Source organism: Carassius carassius, chromosome 27, assembly GCF_963082965.1.
Source record: "Carassius carassius chromosome 27, fCarCar2.1, whole genome shotgun sequence".
Taxonomy (NCBI): Eukaryota; Metazoa; Chordata; class Actinopteri; order Cypriniformes; family Cyprinidae; genus Carassius; species Carassius carassius.
The window spans coordinates 21,546,607-21,574,179 of NC_081781.1; the positions used below are offsets into that span (position 1 = coordinate 21,546,607).

Genomic DNA, 27,573 nt, shown 5'->3' on the forward strand with positions numbered 1-27,573 from the left:
AGCAAACTTTTGAACGGCAGTGTATATAGGCTATATATATGTGTGTGTAAATTAATACAAAATGAACTGTAAACTGTAAATTCAAGTTACAATATAAATAATTGAACATAATCTAATTAAAAAATATAAAAAAGTGTAATAGTATTATAAATTAATACAAAATAATATATAAAATAACTCATATACTAATACTATTACTATAAAGTGATACAAAGTACTACAATAGTATATCAGTCATACTAAAACAACACTGAATACGTTATTGTGTTATATTTATAGTGAAAAATATCACTTTTAATGATATATAACTAAGTAATATAATATTTAAGATTATATGTAAGAACATATCAAAAGTGAATAAACTGGAAATAGCAGTAAATACTCTCCTATTCAGGCCTACCTTCACAAGATTATGACCTGTTTTTATACAGTCTAAGATTATGACAAACACTCTTACATCGACAAATTGAAGCGGACACTATGGTCCACTGCAGCTAATACTGTCCAAAAACTGACGGAATAAATAGTTTTAATTAAACGTTTAGCTAAAGAGAAATTACAGAGTTGGGCCAGAATCACACATTTTATTTATTTTTGGCCAGAATCAAAAATCTTACAATAAACAAACGCATTTCTGTATTTCCCGTCCTTTGTCCCGTTAGTCTATCCGTAGTGACGTTTATTGCCAGCGACCAGCGGCGGTGGAAATGGTGAGTGAGCCAGCAGTTTATTCACAGACTCGGCGTTTAATTTGTTTCCATTGCTCTACATTTATTCTGTAATTTCAAATATGATATGTGAATGCCGTGTGAACGGTGTCTCTTAATATCCGTGTTTAATATATCGATGTAGGATTAACAAAAGTAATTTCATTTGAAGGATTCGTTGGTCTTAAGAGCGTTAAATCACTTTTCTAACCCGCATACAACGTAAAACGAGCCAAAACGTGAATATATATATATTCTTGTTCTAAATCTGCCTTTAAAAAAAAAATTCTGTAAATCATGGAAAAAATGTGTGATTCTTTTTTTTCTCTAAAAAACATTTAAACAATACAAAATCTAATGTACTATATTTATTTATTTATTTAAGGCTATAATTAAAATACTAGAATATATATCACTGTACAGTCGTGGCCAAAAGTATTGAGAATTACATAAATATTGGAAATTGGAAAAGTGCTGCTTAAGTTTTTATAATAGAAATTTGCATATACTCCAGAATGTTATGAAGAGTGATCAGATGAATTGCATAGTCCTTCTTTGCCATGAAAATTTACTTAATTCCAAAAAAACCTTTCCACTGCATTTCATTGCTGTCATTAAAGGACCTGCTGAGATCATTTCAGTAATCATCTTGTTAACTCAGGTGAGAATGTTGACGAGCACAAGGCTGGAGATCATTATGTCAGGCTGATTGGGTTAGAATGGCAGACTTGACATGTTAAAAGGAGGGTGATGCTTGAAATCATTGTTCTTCCATTGTTAACCATGGTGACCTGCAAAGAAACGCGTGCAGCCATCATTGCGTTGCATAAAAAGGGCTTCACAGGCAAGGATACTGTGGCTACTAAGATTGCACCTAAATCAACAATTTATAGGATCATCAAGAACTTCAAGGAAAGAGGTTCAATTCTTGTAAAGAAGGCTTCAGGGCGTCCAAGAAAGTCCAGCAATCGCCAGGATCGTCTCCTAAAGAGGATTCAGCTGCGGGATCGGAGTGCCACCAGTGCAGAGCTTGCTCAGGAATGGCAGCAGCCAGGTGTGAGCGCATCTGCACACACAGTGAGGCCAAGACTTTTGGAAGATGGCCTGGTGTCAAGAAGGGCAGCAAAGAAGCCACTTCTCTCCAAAAAAACATCAGGGACAGATTGATCTTCTGCAGAAACTATAGTGAATGGACTGCTGAGGACTGGGGCAAAGTCATATTCTCCGATGAAGCCCCTTTTCGATTGTTTGGGGCATCTGGAAAAAGAAGGGCCAACACTGCAAATACTGACTCTTTGCATAAATGTCATGTAATTGTCGATAAAAGCATTTGAAACGTATGAAGTGCTTGTAATTATATTTCAGTACATCACAGAAACAACTGAAACAAAGATCTAAAAGCAGTTCAGCAGCAAACTTTTTGAAAACTAATATTTATGTAATTCTCAAAACTTTTGGCCACGACTATACATGAACATTAGACATGGCTCTTTCTCAACACAGGGCCAGAGTCAAAGCGGAGGACACGGACCAGGAGGTGGAAAGAAAGATGACAAGGTGACCAAAAATACCTGGTATTTTAAAACGGCATCAGCCATAAGTTTGTCTTTATTTATTGATTCAGTCTGTCTTCATAACAGGACAAGAAAAAGAAATATGAGCCACCCATTCCAACCAGAGTGGGCAAGAGGAAGAGGAAGTCCAAGGGCCCTGATGCTGCTAGCAAACTGCCTTTAGGTACAAGAAGAGACTTTTGAACTCCACTGTGTTTTACATCAGATTTTGAGTTAATGTCAGATTCTCTGTTCATATAGTCACCCCTCACACGCAGTGCAGGCTGAAGCTCCTGAAGCAGGAGAGAATTAAAGATTACCTGCTGATGGAAGAGGAGTTCATCAGGAACCAGGAGCAGATGAAACCTCTGGAGGAGAAACAGGAGGTGCACCATCCATCCATCTTCTCTCTCGCCATCCTTTTTGTTTGTTTGTCTGTGCTGATGGTTATGTTTTTTTGCTTTTATTAGGAGGAGAGGTCAAAAGTCGATGACCTGAGGGGAAGTCCTATGTCTGTGGGGAGCCTGGAAGAGATCATTGATGACAATCATGCCATCGTCTCCACGTCTGTGGGCTCGGAGCACTATGTCAGCATCCTGTCCTTTGTCGACAAAGATCTGCTGGAGCCCGGCTGCTCTGTTTTACTCAACCACAAGGTAAAAAAATGAATGAAAATGGGATGAATTTGTCAAACGTAAAGGTATAGTTCACTCAAAAATGAAAATTAAGATGTTTTTAAAGGGGTTGTTGATTGCGATTTCACTTTTTTAACATTAGTGTGTAATAATGCTGTGTGAGCATAAATAATATCTGTAAATAATATAAGTTATGATGCTTTTTGGGTGGCCTATGCCTTTAAATATATATCCTCTCTGCAACCTTTTGTATTGGAATGCTGCTCTAATGAAGGCTACATCTGGATCCTGAACATTTGTAGATTTGCCTATTAAGTGATCAAATAACTTGTTGTTTATAGGTCCATGCAGTGATAGGAGTTTTGATGGACGACACAGACCCTCTTGTTACCGTCATGAAGGTAGAAAAGGCTCCACAAGAGACATACGCTGATATCGGTGGACTGGACGGTCAGATACAAGAAATTAAGGTAAGATAAAATCTTTACAGTTTTGCCTGTCAAAAATGATCTGAGCTGATTTTATAATTGTGTAATTTTGAAAACAATCCGGGAAAAAAAAAGATTCTGTTTTAACTTCTAGGAGTCCGTGGAGCTACCTCTGACCCATCCAGAGTATTATGAGGAAATGGGGATCAAGCCCCCCAAAGGGGTCATTCTCTACGGCCCCCCTGGAACAGGTGAGCAAAGATCATTTCATTACCAAACAATTCACAAGGGTCAAATCACAAACCCTGATCTATCATATAATTTCTCTGGATGTTAGGTAAAACTCTCCTTGCCAAGGCAGTGGCCAATCAGACGTCTGCAACGTTTTTGCGGGTCGTTGGGTCAGAGCTGATTCAGAAGTATCTGGGCGATGGCCCTAAACTAGTACGTGAGCTCTTCAGGGTGGCAGAGGAACATGCTCCTTCTATCGTCTTCATCGACGAGATTGACGCCATTGGAACTAAGAGGTAGAGCAAAGCGTTTTTGGTTTTTAAAGGGATATTTCACCAAAACATTTATACATCCTTAGGCCATCCAAGAGTTTTTCTTTATCAAAACAATTCGAAAAAATTCAGCATTACATCAGTCACTAATGGATCTGCAGTCAATGGGTGCCGTCAGAATGAGTTGATAAAAACATCACAATAATCCACAAGTAATCCACGTCACTTCAGTCCAGTCCAGGAGGAAACATCTTGTGTGGCCAAAAGATGCATGTTTGAAAGAAATCAATCCATCATTAAGACTTCAAACCATTGCTTCTGGTTGAAATACAAGGGCTGTCTGAATCAGGAGAGAAATATGCACAGAGAAAGCACCATTTGCAAACGAAAACCGTTTCACTAGAGGAAGCATTTTTCCAGATTCTCGATTTATATTTTGGCCAGAAGCGAAAGTTTAGTCGTGTTTTGGATTATTGTGATGTTTTTATCAGCTGTTTGGACTCTTATTCTCACGGCACCCATTCACATTGGTGATCAAGAGAGGGGATGCTAGATTTCTCCAAAATCGGTTCCGATGAAGAAAAAAACTCTTTGATGGCCTGAGTAAACTTTGATCAGGTTTTCAGTTTTGGGGGAACTATTCCTTTAGTCATCTACCCTGATTACCTCTTTGCAGATATGACTCAAACTCAGGAGGTGAACGGGAAATTCAGAGAACCATGTTGGAGCTCCTTAACCAGCTGGATGGCTTTGATTCGCGTGGAGATGTGAAGGTTGTTATGGCTACCAACAGAATAGAGACCCTTGACCCTGCTCTTATTAGACCGGGTAAGATACTACTGCAGACTCGTGCTATGAAGTTCAAAGGTTACCTGCATTTTAGATGAACCCTCAAGGCATTTTCTCTCGGCAGGTCGCATCGACCGTAAGATTGAGTTCCCATTACCAGATGAGAAAACCAAGAGAAGGATCTTCCAGATCCACACCAGCAGAATGACTGTGGCTGAGGACGTGGTCTTGGATGAGCTCATCCTGGCTAAAGATGACCTTTCAGGGGCTGATATTAAGGTATGCTATCTGATTTGGTTCAATTGAAAGTGTTGCAGAAAATCTCTGCTGCCCTCTTGTGTTGACTTTGTTATTTTTTTTTTCCTATAATTTTCAGAATGCAGGAGAATTGTTCATGTATATTTGTATATCTTAACTCTTGACTTCCTGTCTCTTCAGGCCATCTGTACAGAAGCAGGCCTGATGGCTCTCAGAGAACGCAGGATGAAGGTCACCAACGAGGACTTCAAGAAGTCTAAAGAAAATGTTTTGTATAAAAAGCAGGAGGGCTCCCCTGAAGGCCTCTATCTCTAATCTCCACTTTTCATTTCTGTGTTTATATGCGAGTGCAGAGCATTTGGCTTAAATGTACGCATGTTTTTGTCTGCCGATTAGTTTGTTGTTATTGTGATCAGAATACTACGGCTGGATCAGAGGTATTTAATTGGTTTGTTTCTTTTTTACAGCCCTCAGAAAGTGATATACTAAAAAAAAAATTTTTTAATCCAAAATACAGTAAAACGGTAATATTGTGAAATATTAATGGAATGTAAAAATAAATGTTTTTGTATCCTAATGTTTTAAAATGTCATTATTGCTGAGATGCACTGCTGAATTTTCAGTATCATTACTCCAGTCTTCAGTGTCACATGATCCTTCAGAAATCATTCTAATATGCTGATTTGCTGCTTAATATCAATTATCATTGGTGCTCTGTTGTTAATAATCGTTCTTATTATCAGTGTTGAAAACCGTTTCTGCTGCATAATATTTTCGTGGAAAAATGTTTTTTTTTTCCATGATTTTTTTGATGAATAAAAAGTTTAAAAGAGGTTCAAAAGAGCAGAACTGATTTGAACTAGAAATCTGTTGTAGTTACTTTTGATCAATTTAACTTGTACTTGTTCAATAATTTTTTTATAAAGTATTAATCTTAATAAGCCGAACTTTTAAATTGTAGCATATATTCAAAATTTCCACAATGTTTTCAATATTGATAATAAGAAATGTTTCTTGAGCACCAAATAAGCATTTTAAATTATTAGAATCACCAAAGACTGAAGTTATTGTAATACTATTTTACAAAATTCATTTTTCATGTTTGAGTATTTTTTTGCAGCCTTGGTGAGAAGAAACTTCTTTCAAAAACATTTTTAAAAATTTTAAACTACTACAAATTATATATATATATATATATATATAATTTTTTTTTTTTTAAATATGAACTTTTATGTTCTTAGATTTCAATTTCAAGGAATTGTACTAAAAACCAGTTTTACTGAATTGAATTATTTTAATCAAAAAGTCACAGCGCCTGGAGAGAAAGTGTGTCCTCAGAGAGAGCAATGATTAATTTCCCTGCTAATTACTAAACTAGAGGAGCAGCGGTGTGCGGCCAGTCTTCTTGCTCCTGCTTGACTCTGCAGAGATTGGCATAATTAATGCAGCGATTTTAGATTGTCCTCATCTCAATCTGTGCTCCCTGTTTCCCTTAATTATTTAAAACAACCTCATCACATAATATGCTGTGTCCAAGGTAAACAAGGTAAAGCTTGTTTACCTTAGTTTGAATACATTACTGTGAAATATTATTACATTATTAGAAGTGCTATTGTTCATAAAATGTTTAAAATCCACCAAGAAGAATGTTTTCTTCCTTTAAGTCCTATTCTGAAGTAAGAGTTCTTCATTGACCTCTGCAGAGCAGCATGAAGAGGGGGCATTCCTTGATGTAAAAGAGCAACTAATGAAAGTCTGCAGTCAGCAGAAAGCTGTCAGTCTGCGGCCCTTCACAGGATCCGTGCTGCACTCTCCTTAAATCCGTCAGTGCATGCACATCAATGCACATTCAGCAATCACAGACTAGCTCACGTAGAACGAAAGCTGCATGCAGACCACTTGACAGTGTCACTGAGGCGAAGCTTCTTCATGACAGGCCTCATATAAGACATTATACAGGTTAGTAAAAGAACTCAGTGTGCGATTCAAGAAGCTGATCCATCTGTGATCTTCCACACTTAAGGACACAAAGTGTCATGTTAGACCATAGACAATTTTGATCAAATAACATCTTAACTAATATGTTTCATTACTGTAAACAAACACTTGCTTAATTAACGAGAAGTGGGATGTAGTGATGTAGTTACTGTGTAGCACATAGTTACTTGTATTAGAGATAAAATATAAATAAAAACAATACATATAGAGACAGAAAGTAGGATTCAAATATTTAAATAATTGAATTATTTTATATAATAATTATTTCATACTATATAAGAGATATATATAAATTAAATACAAAATGTCATTATTAAATTATGTGTGTGTGTGTGTGTGCAATCATATTATAGAAAATAAATAATATATTATTAACAACAAAAATGTTGAGGGTCGGCCCTCTGTGTTATATATTAGCCAATAGAAAGTGCTGAACATTCTCTGTGTGTAAAACCTGATGCACTTCCTCTTTTCTTTATAGAGAATGTACTGCAGTGTGGTACAATACAAGTAAATGTAGCCCAATACTAACATAGTATAATTCAATGACTTTACGTTTTACCGTGAGCACCTTGATGGGATTTCTATTATATACCGTTGCCTGGTGCATTGCAGGTCCAGGGCGGCCAATAATGCCCCCCTTAACATTGTGTATAATATTGCAGGTCTGCGTCAACCAATCAGCTGCTCCGTGACAAACCGACGCCGTGAAGTCTCAAGCGGAGGGAAATCCACGCGTATCCTTCCACCGGAGACACTAGTGCCACACACCGCTGAGTTCATGAAGAGCCTGTTCTTCATAAAAGCAGAAGTAGTGTTAATTTAATAATTATCTAACAATGGCATTAACTAACTTGATCTGGATTTAACAAAAGATTCTCCAAACCACAGAATCTTCTTCTAATTCACACAAACATAAACATAGGCCCTAAATTAGCTTTGGCGTTTTTGTGTGTTATTCATGAGGTTCCACCGACCTCTCCTCGATAATTACTGAATCTCTGGCAATGAACTGAACAAAATGAGCAATTAAGTGAGTAAAATAAAAATAAAAATCAGCATTAGTTATTCATATCCTTGTGTGTGTGTATATATATATATATATATATATATATATATATATATATATATATATATATATATATAATTATTATTTTCTTCAGTGGGGAAATTACTGTTCCTCTTCTGGGTTATAAGATTATGTATATAAATAGACTGCATTAATTATTAGGTGTCTCAGACTGGACAATGCATAATTAATTCATCTATAACACAAAAATCACTTAATGAACAATAAGTCGATCCGTTTGATTGAGTGGCAATTCATCAACAGTTATTCACATTCTCTAAACCAGGGTCCGGGACATGCTAATATTATGCAAAGATGTATTATTTGGCCCAGACTTGTATTAATCCATCATCCTAATGCTGAAATACTTCAGGAAGACATACCCACTGTTTACTGCATCGTTGTGCTTCGGTCTGCCTGCGCTCTAACGGCGCGTCTGATTGGCTGAGGGCCGCTCCGCACGCGCTGAGTCAGGAAGTGAGCGGCGGATGAATACACGTGCGCTCCTCGCCGAGTGCACAGCCAGAGAAAGCCGCTCCAGTGCACGCTCACCCCGGAGAGACCTGTGTTTAGCCGAGTCTGGAGATTATCACGCTTAATTCCCTACAAACATGGTATGTAATAATTTATTTCATATACTATTAACGCATTACTCTGCCAGACGGAATCTTAACAAGTCCATTCGCATCAAATTTGCCTAGTTTACTTAGAAATATGCTTTTGGTATAAGCGTTACAGTTTGGAGATGTAAAGTTACGTTAACTTATCGAGATAAGATATTCAACGATACGCATTTTTTTTTTAAAAATACGCTTTATTTATTTAGTTACCTGCTTTAGTTCAGTGATGCAACAGTCAGAGTGAACCCTGAATCTACAACTGCGCAATACTAACATCCTTCTTACATACGGGTTACACACATCAAATGATGTGTAATACATCCCATATGTTGTTATTTTCTCTTTATGTCTTACTGTATGATTAAAAAAAAATAATAATTTAGATCAACATGACATCACACTGAAACCTGTAGTTGTGATATTGTAATTAGACAGACGGCTCATGCCAATGGCTGGGGTGTAGAGGGTCAGTAGGCTGGAAAGATAAGGATGTTTATGCTAATATCCGTCAAATATGATGGATGGGACATGAAGGAGATGATTGTAGATGTGTCTGAGATGAGGATGTAGAGGATGTGGCTCCGCCAGCGTCTGTTGCATCATCTACCTCCCTTTAAACCCCCTCCAAAGACTGAATATCACACCGGCAGGGCCAGTGTTTCCCATCTAAAACCACTTCACACACATTTAAAGGCCTCACTAATGACAGGCAGTTGTATTTTAACCAAACCACAATGTTGCGTGGACTGAAAGGGTGTAGCCTTATGGTAATGGGTGCCCAGTTTCCTGTATTTTGTCTGTAGTCACTTATGCAAATAAAAGGTGTGTCTGTGAAACGTCTGTCGACTCGTCTGGGGTTTTTTTGTTTGTTGAATCTGAGAGGTCTTGTTCGCCATTTCGTGTGTGTGATCCATCCAAGTAAACCGAAAACTGTTGGAGGATTTTTTTAGCTTCCCTGCAGGAACCAGAAATCACTATTTATGTATCTTCAATATCTCAGTTGTTTCTCTTAAGCTTTATTTTCTCGCGTGTCTTGTCTAGACACAAAAATGTTGTTGAAACAATTTTCACTCTTTTGAAATTGCTGGTAAATTTCACAATGAATTACACAGAAATGGCAAAAGTCATTGAATTGAACATGAAGTCTTTCTTTTTTTACATGCCAAAATCCTAAAGTTTCTCATTAACTTCTTCCAAGATCTGAGATGTTATTTGAGCTGTGCTGTTGGTGTTTATTTGATAGACTTATACTTGCACCGTATGTCAACAGTTGTGTCAATTGTGTCCATTTTTCATTTCTTCTCCAAGGAAAATCGAGGTGAGAGCTCCGTCAGTCTTCTAAACTGTGAAAGATCGAACTCTGTGCAATGGTTGAATGTTTCTGGACTGGCAGTAGATATGCGTTTGGTTCACTGGAGGTGGTTTGTGTGTATTTTAATAGTGAGGAACAGCATCTGGTAGGAGCCAGCTGTCCTGGGTGAAGTTATGGTGTAATGTTCCCCTGTGTTGGGACTCTTGAGGATTATGCTGTAGTGTCTATACTGACCTACATTCATTTGCCTGAACATTTTAATAAGCGGTAGAACGGCGCTTCTCAACACTGATGGGTGACAGTAGTGTCTCTGCACAGTCAGTACAGCTGGATTGATTCGGTCCTGTGGTTTCTGTAGGCTGTGGAGTTGTAGAGATCCTTTAGTAGACAGATGTGTGATGAAAAATAGAGGAGGAACAGTTTAAGTTCAACTCAGATTGGTTTACTTCTTGATTTTGTGGTCAGATTGTCTGTAAATGCTCAATATGTTGCTATTAGAGGTGCAGTAATCATTAGTTTGATGCTGAAATTGTTTATTAGTTTTACAACTATGAGACCGATACGATTTTCAGTACTTATTTCACATAGAGCCAACTCTGCCTCATTATTTTACAAAAATAACTAATAAAGAAAATGTTGACAATATTAAAAATATATAAAAATATTGAATTGTCACTAAATTATATGTGTAGTACATAATACATTATTGCATTAAACTGTTTATGAAGTTATAAATATATGTATATGTCTAAAAATTACAGAACAACTTTGACAAACTGATCATTATGAAAAATGCAGTTTAATTGACACTAAATGGTGTGCGTATGATATTTAATACAATTGTAAATCTGCGAAATTCACAGACAACGTTTGACATAAACTGACAAAAGTGTACGAAAATGTAAATTAAATGTAAATAGTAAATAAAAAAAATTGTCTAAATTGGGTGGGGATATAATATATTAATGTAATATTAAAATAAAAATTTTTTATATATGTATAGGTATGAAAATAAAGAAAACAATTTTGACATCAATTAACAATTATGAAAAATGTGTAGTAGTCACTAGATTGTGTGAGTATGTAATATTTACATTTAATATCCAGATTAAAATTATATATATACAGTCATCCATGTATAGGTACACAATTTTGACAAACTGAAAATTGTGGGAAATGAAATGTATTTGTCACTAAATTGTAAAGGGATATATTTAAATGTAATATTGGAATAAACATTGTATATAATTATACATTTATGAAAATTACATATAATTTTGACAAACTGAAAAATGATTGAAGATGAAGTATGAATTGTGGTTTGGAAGGGAAATTAGCACATAGCTATGGCACAACTGATATCTGCAGAATATTGGCCTGGACGATATATATGAGTATATGACAAACAGTTCAGTAGTCAAAGATCTTCAAAACAACCTCATTGGAAACTGCTAGAAAATAGGGGAAGTCGTGGCCTAATGGTTAGAGAGTTGGACTCGCAATCGAAAGGTTGTGAGTTTGAGTCTCGGGCCGGCAGGAATTGTGGGTGGGGGGAGTGCATGTACAGTTCTCTCTCCACCTTCAATACCACGACTCAGGTGCCCTTGAGCAAAGCACCAAACCCCCAACTGCTCCCCGGGCGCCGCAGCATAAATGGCTGCCCACTGCTCCGGGTGTGTGTTCACAGTGTGTGTGTGTGTGTGTGTGTGTGTTCACTGCTCTGTGTGTGTGCACTTCGGATGGGTTAAAAGCAGAGCACGAATTCTGAGTATGGGTCACCATACTTGGCTGAATGTCACGTCACTTTCACTTTCTTCTGTCAGTTCCACTCCTAATGGCCTATTAACTGTAGGTCTGCTTTACGATGAACAGGTTTAGGAAAAACAGCATGTTGTTGAACGGGAATCATCTGGTGTCAGAGCATCTTCTTAAATGTGTGTGTTTGTGATATTTTTATCAACCTACAACCACTACTTTCCATTCATTGGCCATTTTACAAGAGAAGTGATTCAAACGGTCTTCTGCGGCTCACGCTGGATGTCAGGGAGTCCCAGAGCAGCTGCGTCTGTTCCTCTGCAGCGCCCCATCCCCCCGGATGAGCTTTTTTCATGTGGGTACTGGGCACATGAGCATGAATGAGGAATGAAATGAACCGTACAGCTGGCAGCAGGAAGACCCTCTTGTCCAACAAACCAGTGCACTTTCTTCATTATATCTGCCAGTGACTCAGCTGCTGGAACTATTGGATCCAGTGCATGTGCATCAGAAAGGCTCTTAAGCTGCATGTTATATGACATCTCATGTGAGTATGGCTGCTTAATGCAGAAAGGAAGTAGAATAATTAATTAGTGTGATTGAAGTGATGGTGGTGTGTTCCTCTGTCTTTGGCCCATTAGCCCCACTCCTCCCTTCATTATGTGGGTTATTTGTTTTCCTCTCATCCACTTTAGCAAGCTCTTGAGACTCATACAATAAGCTTTTCTCTCCTCGCTGTTAACCAAAGGCCTGGGTTGTCGGTCAGTGTCCTGTAACCTGATGCCACTGTGTGGACTAAAGCATTTTTGTTTGGATGTCACATGAAGTTTAAACACAAAATGTTTACTCTTAAAACCAAAGTTTTTTTTATTGGCAATGCATTGATGGTTCCGATGCATAAGGTTCTTTATATTCTGAAAAGGAAAAAAGGTTCGTTTAATAACTGTTCACTGAAAGGTCTTTTGAGGAACCAAAAATATTTTATTATATGTCATCGCTGGAAAAAACCTCTGCTGGAACCTTTATTTGTAAGAGTGTAGAACCTTCCAGATGCACAGAAGTTTCTTTATATTGGAAAAAGTTCTTAATGCTTTTCACAATAAGAAAAAATGGTTCTTTTAAGAACTGCTCACTGAAATGTTCTTTGGGGAACCAAAGGTGGTTTAGAAAACCTTCAATGGCTGTGATGCCAAAGAACCTTTCAGTGACCGGTTCCTAAAAAGAACCGTTTTTTCTTAGTGTGAAGCCTTTTTGCCTTTTCCACTTTAAAGAATCTTAAAGGAAAGGTTCCATAGTTCTTAAAAGTTCTCAATGGAACCACTGATGCCAATAAATAACCTTTTTAAGAGTGTACTTCATGCTACAAGTGTCACATTATCAGTGTGTTATTTATTTGATCCAAATGATCCGACTCTTCTAGGTGTAATATATGAATTGCATTATTTTTTAAATACTAAAACAGACATGTCTCTAATTAGTAACCAGCATTTCTTTTCTTTTTGATTTCTAGGCCGACCAGTTAACAGAGGAGCAGATTGCAGGTGAGAGTGCACGCATGTAATCAGATCACTTTGATTTGTGTATTTTGAAGCAGACACTCAATACATCTACCGCCCCTTTTCTTATTTCAGAATTCAAGGAGGCGTTCTCCTTATTCGACAAGGATGGAGACGGCACCATCACGACCAAAGAGCTGGGCACAGTGATGCGGTCACTGGGGCAGAACCCCACGGAGGCAGAGCTGCAGGACATGATCAATGAGGTGGACGCTGATGGTGAGTGCCTTTTGAAAGTAACAATAAATCACAGCTGAATGAAATTGATCACTGGTTTCTTTCGAAGTTTGAAAAAATTTTCGTAAAGGACACTCTTCACAAACTCGTACTGTGGGTTGAACCAGTGTTGGTGTTTGTTGTGTCAGATTGCTCAGACATACAGAGAATGTTTGTTCAGGAAACCAGTCTACAAATGGATTATTTATAATTGGGTCAAGTGACTCAGTGAACTCTTGATTTATTAAAAGATACGATTATAAATGGAATTTACAAAGCGCAATCAAGTAAAAAATATCAGGATGATGCAACTATCATATCATAAGGAAGAAAACAGATAAACCATATAATGTCGCAGGTGAGTGTTCATTGTCCTTACAATTCATCTCATTATATCTTGTTAATGCGTATGTGGATTTTCTGCACAAGTTTATAGCGTTCCATAATTGCCAGTCCATCCTATTTTGGGTACAAATCAGAAGGTGCTTTAAAGAAGCCCCCAAAGTAAGCACAATGACCAATTTAGAAATACCGACTGGATACATTTTGTTTGGTCCAAAAAGAGGACATGTCCAGGGAAAAGAGGGCGTATGGTCACCATAATTAATACTTTACCCTTAAAATCATACTACAGCGGCAGCTCTATACGGACGTGTATGACCATTGCGCTTTCGTGCTTTGCTGTGTTTCGCACGTGAGTGGCGCGTTAAAAGAATCTGAACTTTGACACGCAGCACCGCTCATCAATGTCAGTTTAACAACAGTGGACCAATCAGAAGACCTTGGAGGCGGGGCAAGCGTTGTGAGCGTTTGTTTACAGTAGCAGGTTGACGTAACACTACAGAGTAGGCATTCTGTGCTGTACTTTAAAAAAATAAAAATAAATTCCTGAGTGTTGCATCATACGGTTTTAGGTACAAAGACATGTTCTGTGTGAACAGCCAGTCATTAAATTCTTATTCTGTTACGGCTCTGTGTCACGAAGTAACACATTTGCATAATGTCTGTCCACGTTTTATGTCGCCAACTTGCCTGCCCAAATTTCTGTGTGGTTAACATAATGTCGAGAAGACGATGTATCCTACTCTGTGAGAGTTGTTTGATCACATCTCATAATTACCACGAACTTGTCAACACTTGACACTTACCACTGAGAAATATCCTGCTCCAGTCATGCTTGTGAATCAGTCTCTTGTCAATCAACCACTTCAACTGTTTCATCATCAGTCTTCGGCTCGAGTTGGTAAGCTACAATCTATACCATCATTTCCGTGTATTGAAAAGTCTCCAGGGCTGTCATTCTTTCAGAGCCGTTGCGAGATCTCTCTATGGCTCTGGACCAATCACAAAGGACTACGCCATATGACCAATCACAGCAGTGAGGGGCTCACAGAAGGGAGGGGTTTAGAGAGACTGGTTCTTTGAACTGCTTTGCACGAGTCGTTTATGCATCATTTAGAAATGGGGGTAAAATTAAATCTGTTTTCTGAGAAAACTAATGTTTTTTTGACCTTGCATACATGTAAACTTGTTTAGGAGACTCATAAAACAATATTAGCAACCTTAAAAATAGCATAATAGGGGCACTTTAATAGTGGAGTATTTTTACACTACAGTCCTTTTAAAGAACTGCCAAAAAAATGTTAATCGTAATCTAGGTTTTGATTTTAGGTCAAATTGCCCAGCCCCCCCCCCCTCTCTCTCTAGCAAAATAAAAACATATAGAGAGGACATCTGCAGACCTTCATGACTATATGTCAAAGTCTATCTATCTCCAGATAATTTATATCAAGTCAAATTTGGTTTAGGTTGGAAAAATTGTACGTCATGCAGTGCGACACCACAAAAACTTTTTATGTATGAATTAATAATTTATGGTATGTGAGAGAATTTTACATAAAGGTTTTTTTTTTTTTTTTTAATAATAATAACATTTGGAAATAAAAGTAGGACTTGTTACTTGGTTACACCACGTGACATTTCATGAAATGTAGATTAGTCATTAGACTAAAAGTTTTATTGAAAATGTTTTTCAAAGTCATGATATGTTTTAAACTCTGTTTGTAAAACTATTTAAATTTTCCTTATTCCACAATGTTTCTTTGTTATTTAACCACTTGTCTCAGCATATTAAACTGGCAAAGCAAGTTTTGTGAAAAATGACACCCTTCACCTTTAATTTATATATGCTGTTGAAAAGATGAGCTTTCAGGGGTTTTTTTTCACACGCCTGTCATTGGAGTAAGTACAGCCTGTCTGTGAGATCATTTAATCTCATCCACTCGTTGCTGTTATAAAACAGCATCCAATGGTGCGACGATCCACTCGCTCAGCACTCTCTCAGCAAAGAGTGAAGCCTGTCAGATTGCAAGCCGTTCTGCCAGTTTTCTTCGATCAGCGAATCGATTGGCCTATGGGATGCAGCCTACCGTGACGTGATCTAGTTCAGACGGCAATGATGCGAGTAGTGGAAAATAAAAGTAATTGCATAACCCATTCTTTTGCATTCGTCATCTCATTCCCACACACTTATCGAACCCAGTTCCCGGGACACCGGGGAAGAAGAACTTATTTTGAGAATTGACACTGGAAGTGACCTGGAAATGGTTGATTTCAGCACAATTGTGTGTTGCTGAGTGGTCCTTTCAAGTAATGAATTGTGTTTCCCTTAGGTACCTGTGAAAGACTGGGCTAATATGACTCAACATCCTGTAGAGGTCAAAGGTCTTGCATTTTTATCTGCCATGCAAGGAATGTGGCTCGTCGTTCATTGAATAGGAGTTTTACTCTCAGGTTATCTTACTATATTACACCACACACCATTAAATCACCATCTGCTCCAACCTATAGGACTGTAGCTTTCAACCCAGAGTCAAAATGTCCCTTTTATGCTAACTAATCCTAGACCAGTGGCTCCACACATCCAGTTGGTAATCCAGCCTGGTCTTTATTACCGCACGCTTGACCTTTTTCTGACCTCGGCGAATGTTAAACATGGTTTAGCTCTTTTATGGTCAGCTGTGGTTAGTCTGTGCCAGCTGTAGGGATCTAGCCGTGTATCTTATATCACAGTCACTCGGCTCACCGCTGTCCCTCGAGGACTGTCATCCCCTGCTAATGCAGAGTGAGTCACATGATCTCTCTTAGTGAATCCCCACCTCTTCCCTTTGATGGCTCATTGGTAAACTGAGGGTCCTGGGGACGATTGCTGTTTACGTTAGGAGAGCTTCCCTGGCGAATGACCCTGAGATTAGGTGGACGTGTCATGAAGATGCAAAACATGAAGATCTTAACATAAAGATCTTTAGCTACAATTTTTGTCGACTTTAATTACTCACCTTAATGTCATTCCAAACCCGTAAGACCTTCGTTCGTCTTCGGAACACAAATATTATTTTAAGGTATTTTTGATGAATTCAGAAAGCTCTCTGACCCTCCATAGACCAAAAGGATCGTAACACGATCAAGACTCAGAAACGTAGCAAGTACACCGTTAAAATAGTCCATGTGAAATCAGTGGTTCAACTGTAATTTTAAGAAGCTACGAGAAAACTTTATTCAACAAAATTTATTCATTCTTTTATTAAAAAAAAAAAAAAACTTTATTCAACAGTTCCACGTCACCCTATATCACCATTTTGGGGAGTATCATAAATAAACAACGGTTGCAATGTTGTAGGTACGCAGACACGTTTTTACATTTAGATCAAAGCGTTAACAAGCTCAGTGGATACTCTTCAAAATGGCGTTACAGGGTGACTGGGAGGAGACGAATTATTGAATAAAGTCATTATTTTTGTTTTCTTTGCGCACAAAAAAATTCTCGTAGCTTTGTAAAATTTCAGTTGAACCACTGATGTCACATGGATTATTTTAATGATGTCCTTGCTAGGTTTCTGAGCCTTGATCGTGTTAGGATCCTTGCTGTCTATGGAGGGTCAGAAAGCTCACAGAAAGCATCAAAAATATCTTAATTTGTGTTCCGAAGATGAACGAATGTCCTACAGGATTGGAACGACACAAGGTTGAGTTATTAATGATATAATTTTCATTTTTGGTTGAACTAGATAGGTCGATGCATTTAATGACATAAACTACAAAAGGCGACGCATTTGTGTAAGAAAAATATCTGTATAAAAATTTTTATAAACCGTAATCTCTAGTTTCCGCTAACTGTCATACATGTGTACAAGAGAGTGGCATTTCAGCGGATCAACTGCCTTTGTGTTTATTCACATATCCACTGGCGCTTTTATGTGATTTGGGGTCTCACAATTGGTTTATTTGAGAGTATCTGAGGTGAATGTTTCTGTCCATACTTTTGTTTTCAAGAAAATCTCACTTCCCATTTTCTTAGGAAATGGAACCATAGATTTCCCAGAGTTCTTGACGATGATGGCCAGGAAAATGAAGGACACAGACAGCGAGGAAGAAATCCGCGAGGCCTTTCGGGTATTTGACAAGGTGTGTTTGAGCTGTAACTATGTCACTTGGCTGTTTAATACAGGCAAGATTGAGTCACAGCAGTGATGCCGAGATTTTCCCGCCCTTTTAGTGGCTGACATTCAGTTTTTCTCTTCAGGATGGTAATGGCTACATCAGTGCTGCAGAGTTGCGTCACGTCATGACAAACCTCGGCGAGAAGCTGACAGATGAAGAGGTTGATGAGATGATCAGAGAAGCCGACATAGATGGTGATGGTCAGGTCAACTATGAAGGTAAGTCGCTTACTTTTCAGTCCCCACTTTTTTTCCATTTAGTCTTCTTTTTATCTCAAAGGTACCATCTGGTAACTCAACTATATTACTTCAACAAAAATATCACATAAAGATGATGTAGTTAGTATTATTATTGAAAAAAAAAACATTTAAACAAAAACAACAGAATCAATAGATTTTTCTGACATATGGTCAGAAAGACTCGAATCAGTCTTGATCAGTGAATTGGTCAGATTCAGAGTCTTAAATTCCATTAGATTTTCATCTCTGCTAATTTATTCTTGTCCATGTTAGAATGACCATAGTGTCTAAGTTATGTGCATCAAAAATGGCTCACATTTCCCAGAATGCACCATATTTGTACAGGGCACATGTAAAGGGCCCCTTTTTGTTTTGCTGTAAATTGAGCTACTTGATTAGACTCGTATGAAAGCCGTTTGGAAATGGGACGCTAATTACTGTGCGAATTTTGCCTTCACTTCTTGATTAAAAAATTAATAAACCATCAACCAATTTAGCAGCTGGCTGCACAGCACGGCATTCGGCCAAAAGCAACTGCCTAATCTCATTTTCTCTCCATCTCTCCTCTCAGAATTTGTACAGATGATGACCGCCAAGTGAAACCTCCTCCTCCTGCCGTGCCCTCTTAGAAGAGAAGAAAAAAATCAGTCAAATGTTTTACTTATTCTTGAAAAAAAAAGATTTATTTATTCATAATGTTTCTGTTTAAAAATAATTGAATGTTAAAATAAAGTATCCTTCTGTCCACACAGAAGATAATGGAAAAAGTCAAATATCTGCATGAAATGGTTAGTGATCCTGTCCCCAAAGCATCAGTTATTTGAGGAAAAATAACCTGTAACTACCTTCAAACTGAAGAAAAACAGCATTTGGTGAACTCCTTAAGTTCCATCTGCTCTTGATAATGTTTGGGCTGGCCATCCTCCTTTCGTTCTCTCGTTTTTTCTGTTCTTCATGCATGCAGCTTGAGCCCGGAGCTCATTCTCCAGCCAATCAGAGTGTGCCGAGTTCAATGAAGTGATGTATTGTGGGGTTTCGTGATTTTAAAAGGGAACCACACGTAGAAAGAATTCTTGTAAAATCAAGTTTCCGGTGGAATGGGGCTTTCATGTATTGTGGGGGATAAAACGTAAAAATCAAAAATAAGAAAACAATTCAGAAACAACAAAAAGTAGAAAATGTTTGGCATGATTTTGGTTTTGTTTGAGTTGTTTTTTTTGTCTATTGTTTAGTTTTGTTTTAATGACTTTCTTTTCCTGGGCGGCCGTCTCGCACCAGGATGGAGATGATGGAGGGATGCTGTGGGTGTTGGAGGAGTCTGGCTGAGCCTTCACTTTTCTGTCCTCTGTTTCAGTCAATTCTCCCCTGTACCGCTTCTGCTGCGGGAGTTTGCACTCCACTCTTCAGTTTGAATTCATTCCAAATTGTACATGCTACTGTTTTAATATTTTCTTCAAATAAAGTGACCATGTACTTTACGCATGAATTCATCGTCTCATCCATCCCGATGGTGCTCAGATACAGTAGATCAGTGACAGCACTAGACCACCTGTGTGTGTTTCAGCTAAATTACAGCGTCCTGTTGGGATGAGGTCATCAAACATTTAATAACCCAATCAACCGGCTCCTCTAGAAGTTTTCTCGAGTGTCGTTTGACCTGCATAATGCAAAGCTCCTAGTCTTTACTGCCTCCCACCCAAGACGCAGATTCTCACTCGCCAGACCTGCACATTTTGACATCTGAGAGTTAAATTAGGTGTATCAATATTTCAGGTGAAAATGAGGCAGCACTGGTGCCGTAGCAGTAAGAGGAGAGCAGGATTTACGGGCCTCACCCAACAACACTGAACCCAAAACACTGTCAGATTACACAAACCAATGCAGAAACCACCTCCTGCATGGTCAGACCATGGCTTTTTTTTTTTTTACTGAAGTAGCTTTGTATAACTTTTTATCTCAAAATCTTAGACCCTAAAATGTCTCTAAATAGTTTTCCTTTGATATATTTTGTTACAAAAAAGATTACTTAAACACAAGATGACTTGAACAACTCAATCTGGAAAGAATCATTCAACGGTGATTTTTATTTATTTATTTTGTATTTTTTTTTAAAGGTGTGGATATCCATTAAAGAAAATTATTTTAATAATAATAACTGTAAAATATAATTATATAGGGAGTACGAATCTCCATGGAAAACAATATTAATAACAACTACAACAATTGAAAAATTGAATTTTTTTGCATTACTTTTTTTTCAGTAGCTAGATTAAAAAAAAAAAAACTTGAATTTTTGACTCTTCCTACCTGATTATAAAAGAAATTATTAATCTAATGATTTTTTTTGTTAATATATTTATTTTATTTTAAAATATAATTATTTATATTGACACATATTAATAACTAAAATAATAATATGGGTAATAATAGCCTATGAAATGTGGATTTCAGAGTGAAGCTTGGCACTGTGTTTATTTGAAGTGAAGCTCATGATAAAGTGTTTCAGTGTCTTATTAAATTTGCTAATCACACTAAAGCCAATTTCTGATAGTAATTCAATTACTGGAGGGACTTTACCATTAAACAAAAAAGCACCTTTCACACAGGCCACGACGTTGCATCTGTAAATTTGGTGACATCATTAACCAGAAATGACCTCTAAACGACCGCCATTTTTGTTGATGTTTTCATTTTTGTGTTAAATGTTCACATTTGCACAGCTTTCTTTTGGCCCAGAGAAATCGTGTTGGATGACTTTAGACATTGCTTCCGTAAACAGCACAGAGTAAATGTGTCATCTGCCTCGGGATGTTCTGAATGGCCCAGAGTGGAGTCTTACAACAGGGCGTTCTGAACTCTTATACGTGCTTTTATAATCTCGTTCTGCGTTCACACAGGGCACATTACCGGTAATTTACTGTATTGAAAAGCTGTAAAACATTTTAAATTAACGTCTTCTTTTAGTCTTTGATATCATCCATATCAGTGGTTTTAAAATTGTTGGTCACAAAGAGGAAAAAAGGTGTTCACTGCAAAGTATGAGGATGTTGTATAAGAAATGTGAAGAAAAAAAAAAAACTAGTTTGTTGTGGGCATAACTACATTTTTGTCACAAAATGCACCACAATTATGTTGCAGATCAGTGTTTCTTGCAGAGCTTTATCCATTGGTTGAAAGGCCTTTCAATGGAGCCTTCTATAGTTTGAATCAATTATTACAGGTGCAGCATCATGTTTTTGGTTACAGAGGGCAGTTCTGTCACTCATAATTACAGTTACTGTAACATATGGAGGTCACGTCAGTGAAAATCAGTAGCATTTGGCTAGTCATGTGATATCAACATCTCATCTAGACGAGTCGGCAACATTTATTGTTGCAATTTATGTGCAACATCCCTTGATGAAAGATCAAAGTAACCTTTAACAGCTGTTCCTGTGGTAATGACTTCCTCCTCCTGCCTGGTATCAGATCAGTGTTTCTGAAGCTTTCTATTGCAAAACTGCCTGCTTTTGTATCATGACGACATCCAGCTACATGAGAACATTTATAAAGACAAGAGATACAGATACAGTCCTCTGAATCTGACATCAATTTCCTGTATATCTGCACCTGTATGACACTCATCTGCTGAACTTGAATACACACTTAAAGAGACAGTAATGCTCAAATTTACCCAAAGAAGATATTTTGAAGAATATTGGTAGCATAAATAGTTTTGGGCACCATTGACTTCCCTGTTGACAAAAATTACTATTGAAGTCAATGGGACTTGATATTGTTTATAAAAGTAAGAATATTAATGTATAAATGTTGATGTCATTTTGGGGGCGTGTCTAAAAAAGCTGTTTTGATGTGTATCACTTTAAATGCAAATGAGTTTCATATTCCCGCCCTGTCTCCAGAAGGAGGCGTAGCTTATATGTCTCTGCTTTGTTAGCCAAGCACCATAACCACGAGACATTCACAAAGCGGTCTGGAGTAAAATAATTTGAGCATTTGCATTACCAAAAATAAAAGTAACCCACTGTGTCCTCAGCGGAAAATAGCGACTCTTATGTTCAGTCTTACGTCCAAACGTAGCGTCGCGATTGCTTACGCGACATTGTTGATGTTACAGCTGCTCGAGTGTGGAGAAAAAAGATGACAGTGTACAACCAAAGTCAACTCATTGAGGGCGGAAACTACGGTAATTTAGGACTGTCAGTCAACAACCGTGGGCGGGGCCAAAGCAACGTGACATCATATTGCTCAGAGAATCAAAAAAGGCAGATTGTTTTGTTTTAATGCCGATTACAAAATATGAAGTGGGTGGATTTTTATCATTGTAATATGTTGTGTAGGTTGTGTTCACACACTGCCAACACATTTATGTTAAAACATCATGCAAAAGTGGATTTTGCATAATTGGTGCCCTTAATTCCAGTATGTCAAAACATCAAACTAAAGGCCCATTCACACAAAGAATCATAACTATAAAGATAACCAGAACAATATCAACACCCACACTAGCAAACAATAATGATCTGTTTATAATTATAAGCTTGCGCTGCAGTTTTGTCGTCTGTCGCTTTAAATGCTCAAGCTCTTTAAAGAAGGATGGATTCTGATTGGCTGTCAATGTTTCTATTGTATTTTTCTTCTTAAAAATATAATTCTGAAAGTGATTCCAATGATATAATTTATTTGTGCTGTTTTCATAGTTTTGGTTTGGTGCTATCCTTTTAAATTTAGAATAATTTAGCAAACTGTTCTCATTATACAGTAGTTATAGTTTCTTGGTGTGAACGGGTGATAAGAGTTGTCTTTGAACGAACTATCTTCATTTTTCTTATGCATCATTGAATCTGTATATTGGCTGTGAGCAAAGAGGAAGCTGTAGAAACTGTCAGAGAGAAACCCACAGACACACTGAGACACTAACATCAGCACAAGGTTTAAGAAGCCTGAAGACAGTTTCTTACATAACACAACTAACAGCTACTGTGTGTGTGTGTGTGTGTGTGTGTGTGTTTGTGTGTGTGTGTGTGTGTGTGTGTGTGTGTGTGTGTGTATATTTGCATACAGTGCAAATACACAGTAAACCCACCATGAAAAGTTGTACACAGAAGCCCTGAAACACACCATGCATAAAACTTTTCAGACAGATTTTGTAATAGATTGCTTCATAAAACGTTTCTTCATGCATCAGCCCTGCAACACACAGAGGAGGGGTTTCCCCAGCACAACCACATGATGAACACATGCGTGGATGATATATGTTGACAAATTCATATATATATTATATTATGTTCCAAGTAATACATTTGCATTAAATATATAACAATAATACGTGGTACAGATACATGATAATTACTGTATTTTTGATCAAGTAAATTCATAAATGCTTTCAAAAACATTTTAAAAAGAATCTTACCAATTAACCTCAAACTTTTGAATGGTGTTCTTATACGTTTATACTATTTGACATCTCTTTAATATGTCACAAGGCTGTCAAAATGATGCCTTCAAAGGTGATTTTGAGAATATTTGATTAGCTTGCTCAGCAGTGTGCATTTCTGTTTGAGGAAAAGGCAGAGCGACAGGGATACAGTGAAAGGAAGAAGGAATGAAAGCAAGAAACAGCCCTGAGGGCTTCCTCCTGATGTGGAAAAGCCTGGGATCCGTCTGCAGACCGCCGCTCCTCCTCCTCCTGCCTGCAGTGCTCTCCGCTTTGATTTTCTCCCGTCTTTGTGAAGCTGACAGTCCCCTCCCACATCTGCAGTTTTCCTGGGGAAGCGTTGCTGAACTTAGGCTCTGTGTCATAAAGGATAGTAAAGGATGTTCTCCTCTGCTGAAAAAAGACAAACACACACAGAAACGCTGCAGAGGATTCATGCAGCACAGAAATGACACCCCAGTTCATTTTTTGTTCTGCTGTCTCCAGCTTCTTTTTTTGCTTTTAACATTGTGAAGAATGAATTATTAAGAGAATATCAGATCTATAGCGCTTCTGTAATTTAAAGGTCTGTTTGTTGCTCCAGTGCTGTTTGAGGAGTGAAGCTCAGAGAGAGAGAGTCATCTTCACACTCAAACACATGCAAAACACACAAGACATATTTGAAGCTCTTTAGAAATATATAACTAATTATATATATATATATAACATGATTATTGTAGGTAAATAATAGTGTACATGCTGAATGTGTAAAAAAATTTATTAAAATAAGTCTCTATTATATGTTTATAAATAAAATTTAACATCATTAGTAAATATATTTTCATAAATTATTATATTGCATATTTAAGTTTAGTTTGTTTATATAGATTTATATATATATATATATATATATATAGATATATTAGTGCTGTCAAATGATTTATCATGGTTAATTGCATCCAAAATAAAAGTTTATGTTCACATAATATATGTGTGTACTGCGCATATTTATTATGCATATATAAATACAAACATATGCACATATATAAAAAATATAATATATTTATTTATATATTATATCTATAAATGAAAATATTTTAAAAATATATATATAAATATATATGTCTTTATATATACATAATAAATATATACAGTACACACAGATATATTGAGTAAACAAAAACATTTATTTTGGATACAATCGCGATTATAGAGCACTTACATGTGTTTAAAAGAGTTGGTGATATTTTTCAATAATCTTTGTTATATAGAAAGTTCATATGAGCAGCATTTATTTTAAAATAAATTGTTTGTAGTATTATTAATGTTTTTACAGTCCCTTTTGATCATTTAAATGCATCCCACCTGAATACAATTAATTTAGTAATAGAAAAGAACAATACAGACCCTAATCTTTGTTTATTGTTCATACAATAAATATTTTGCATGCATGGCCAAAATCGAATCTCATGGTTTGGAACGAGGGTGAGTAAATTTAGAATTTTATAAATTTCATGAATGTCAGAAAATGTAATTAATTTAAATTAAATTAAAAACTGTTAATACATTATAAAATTTGCTTACCAAAAATGTACTTTTCACTCAGAAATTGCTAGTAAATCTCACAAATAATTACAAAGAAGTGGCAGCTAACACAGAAATTCTGAAGTAGAGAGACTTGATTGGTATTTACTTGTAACATACTTCACTGATCTTCTTTTCAGTGTACTTCTCAGTTCTATGTGACCCAATGTGAGGTTGTGGATGTAAGATGGCTGTCACTGCTCAAAGAGGAAGTCTGAGTGAGATGACAGTTACGCCTGCTGCTGATAGAGGACAAGAAGAGTCAAGCAGACAGCCAGAGACACTGCTGACACTTCGAGTGACTCTCCTGCTGCAGTGACCGCTGTGGAGGTGAGAGCTCATAAAGAGAGAAAGTGCTGAGCTGGGATCCTCCTGCCAGGGATTTCCTCACTCTGAAGTCCTCCCCCCATCCTGCACCCTAATCTGGATTTATGCCTCCTCAGCGGGCATTGCTGGGACTCGATGCTGCGGCCTGCAGAAGCCACTGCAGAGCCCTTGGAGCAGTCAGACCGGCAATGCTTTGCAGTGGCAATAAAATGCTAATGGTAAGCAGAGCAGCGCTCACGTGACACATGAGTGAGATGGAGCAACAAGGAATTGCTGTTTACGATGGCCAGATGCAATTTCCTCTGTAGGGTTATAAACCAGAGTGCACGGAATCCAACTGGAGGCCAATGAAGTATGTCAATTTATGTTCGCGACCTGCAGTCTAATCAAACTGTGTGAGTCTTTCCAAGCGCTGGTTTATAGTCTTCACAAGTGCTCGGCCCATTTTCCTGCCAGTTTTGCTTGTATTGATGGCGTCTGCAGATCCGTGGAGCGCCGATGCATACGGAGCTGACGCTGCCTTTTGACGGAGCGATGGCATGGTGCTTTTTCTGCAGTGCGAAAGGGTGGAGAAGTTGCTCTTGTGTCTTAATGACTAAAGATGCTACACTGATAAAAATTTATTCTGTGGTTTATTAAATACTACTGAGAGATTTACAGAACCTCAGACACTTTTATTTTCTGAGATGGACATTACACACACAGTGCATTAACATACAGACATTTCCTGCGTCAGGTTAGTAATGGGCTAAAATACAGTTGAGGTGGAGCATAGGGCAACTGTATCTTTAGAGATCCGGCTAACACCTGGTATTAGTTCAAGTGTACTTAGATTGTAAGGGCTTATAGGGAATTTCCGTTTAGGTCAACTGGATGTTGTTCGACCAACATAACTAGGATGAGCCTAAGCTCTGTTTATTGTAATATTACTCTAAGTGTACGTGGGGAAACCATGGCATGACCATACCGAATCAGGGAAAGTAATGTTGGTTGGCTTATATCTATAGAACTATAGTAGTGGTTGTGACTTCTGACTAGAAATAATGTTGCTTTATTCAAGTACAGATCTACTGTATGGGGGCTAATCAAATGAACTTTTAGAATGAGCAAGCATAGGAGCGTCCGTCTAAAGTATTAGTCAATTACCTCTGTCTAATAACCAAAACTGACGAGAATGTAAGATATGCTCATGGCCGAAGCGATATCTTTGAGCGACATGAGCACCCGAATGAACGAGTACAATAATATTAAAGAATAAATAGAATAATTAGATGTCTAGATAAATTATCCTAAAAATGTTCAATAATAATTGACATTCTAACTCAAATGCGAGGTCATAATAAAATGGAGTCAGATTTGACTTTAACCAAAATTTTATTTTAATAAAAATTCAATTTTTACTTTAATTTAAAATTTGTGCACTGAAATGACCGAATACGCAGGAAACCTTCATCACCATTGGATACCTCCGTTGGACCAGAAAAAAAAAATGTAATTTTTACATGAAAAAACTTCAGTTTCAGTTTAGTAATGAAAAAAAAGGAGTAAATTCTATACTGGTACTCAATTCAAGCTTATAGAAGTTAAAGGGTTAGTTGAAAAAGAAAATTCTGTCATTAATTACTCGCCCTCGTGTCATTCTAAACTTGTAAGACCTTCGTTCATCTTCAGAACACAAATTAAGATATTTTTGATGAAATCCGAGAGATCTCTGACCCTCCATAGACAGTAAGGATATTATCACGATCAATGCACAGAAACCTAGCAAGGACATCAGTAAAATAATCCATGTGACATCAGGGGCTAAGAGAAAACAATAATAACATAATTTATACAACAATTCTTCTCCCCAAGTTACCGTCTCCCACCATTTTGGAGACTACCCCAGAACATAATTAACCTGATCAACGTTTATGTTCAGTAGACAGCGTGCGCATGCTAAACATAAACAACGCTGATTACATTCTTATATTCTCGTAGCTTCGTAAAATTACGTTTGAACCCCTGATGCAACATGGATTATTTTAACAATGTCCTTGCTAGGTTTCTGTGCATTGATCGTGGTAATATCCTTGCTGTCTATGGAGGGTCCGAGAGCTCTCGGATTT

At 37.3% G+C, this 27,573-nt stretch overlaps 2 protein-coding genes across 2 annotated transcripts; both read left to right on the forward strand.

Annotated features, from left to right (window-relative positions):
• Positions 1–632: 632 nt before the first annotated feature.
• On the forward strand, positions 633–5,366 carry psmc1b (proteasome 26S subunit, ATPase 1b). The gene is made up of 11 exons (XM_059513130.1): positions 633–710; positions 2,211–2,264; positions 2,348–2,444; positions 2,522–2,646; positions 2,731–2,916; positions 3,237–3,365; positions 3,478–3,574; positions 3,661–3,850; positions 4,503–4,654; positions 4,740–4,894; positions 5,054–5,366. The coding sequence occupies exons 1-11, from the start codon at positions 708–710 to the stop codon at positions 5,186–5,188; spliced, it is 1,323 nt and encodes a 440-aa protein (XP_059369113.1). The 5' UTR covers positions 633–707; the 3' UTR covers positions 5,189–5,366.
• A 3,042-nt stretch (positions 5,367–8,408) lies between these two features.
• On the forward strand, positions 8,409–19,616 carry calm1b (calmodulin 1b). Its single transcript, XM_059513131.1, has 6 exons — positions 8,409–8,554; positions 13,138–13,168; positions 13,259–13,402; positions 17,757–17,863; positions 17,982–18,117; positions 18,710–19,616. Exons 1-6 carry the CDS (start codon positions 8,552–8,554, stop codon positions 18,736–18,738), a joined length of 450 nt encoding a protein of 149 aa, XP_059369114.1. The 5' UTR covers positions 8,409–8,551; the 3' UTR covers positions 18,739–19,616.
• The last annotated feature ends 7,957 nt before the right edge of the window (positions 19,617–27,573 follow it).

Bases quoted from the DNA above. Each gene is read 5' to 3' on its own strand.
- calm1b (XM_059513131.1), top strand. The intron at 13,169-13,258 runs GTGAGAGTGCAC...TTCTTATTTCAG, and splicing joins AACAGAGGAGCAGATTGCAG to AATTCAAGGAGGCGTTCTCC. The intron at 17,864-17,981 runs GTGTGTTTGAGC...TTTTCTCTTCAG, and splicing joins CCTTTCGGGTATTTGACAAG to GATGGTAATGGCTACATCAG.
- psmc1b (XM_059513130.1), top strand. The intron at 3,366-3,477 runs GTAAGATAAAAT...TTTAACTTCTAG, and splicing joins GTCAGATACAAGAAATTAAG to GAGTCCGTGGAGCTACCTCT. The intron at 3,575-3,660 runs GTGAGCAAAGAT...TCTGGATGTTAG, and splicing joins CTACGGCCCCCCTGGAACAG to GTAAAACTCTCCTTGCCAAG.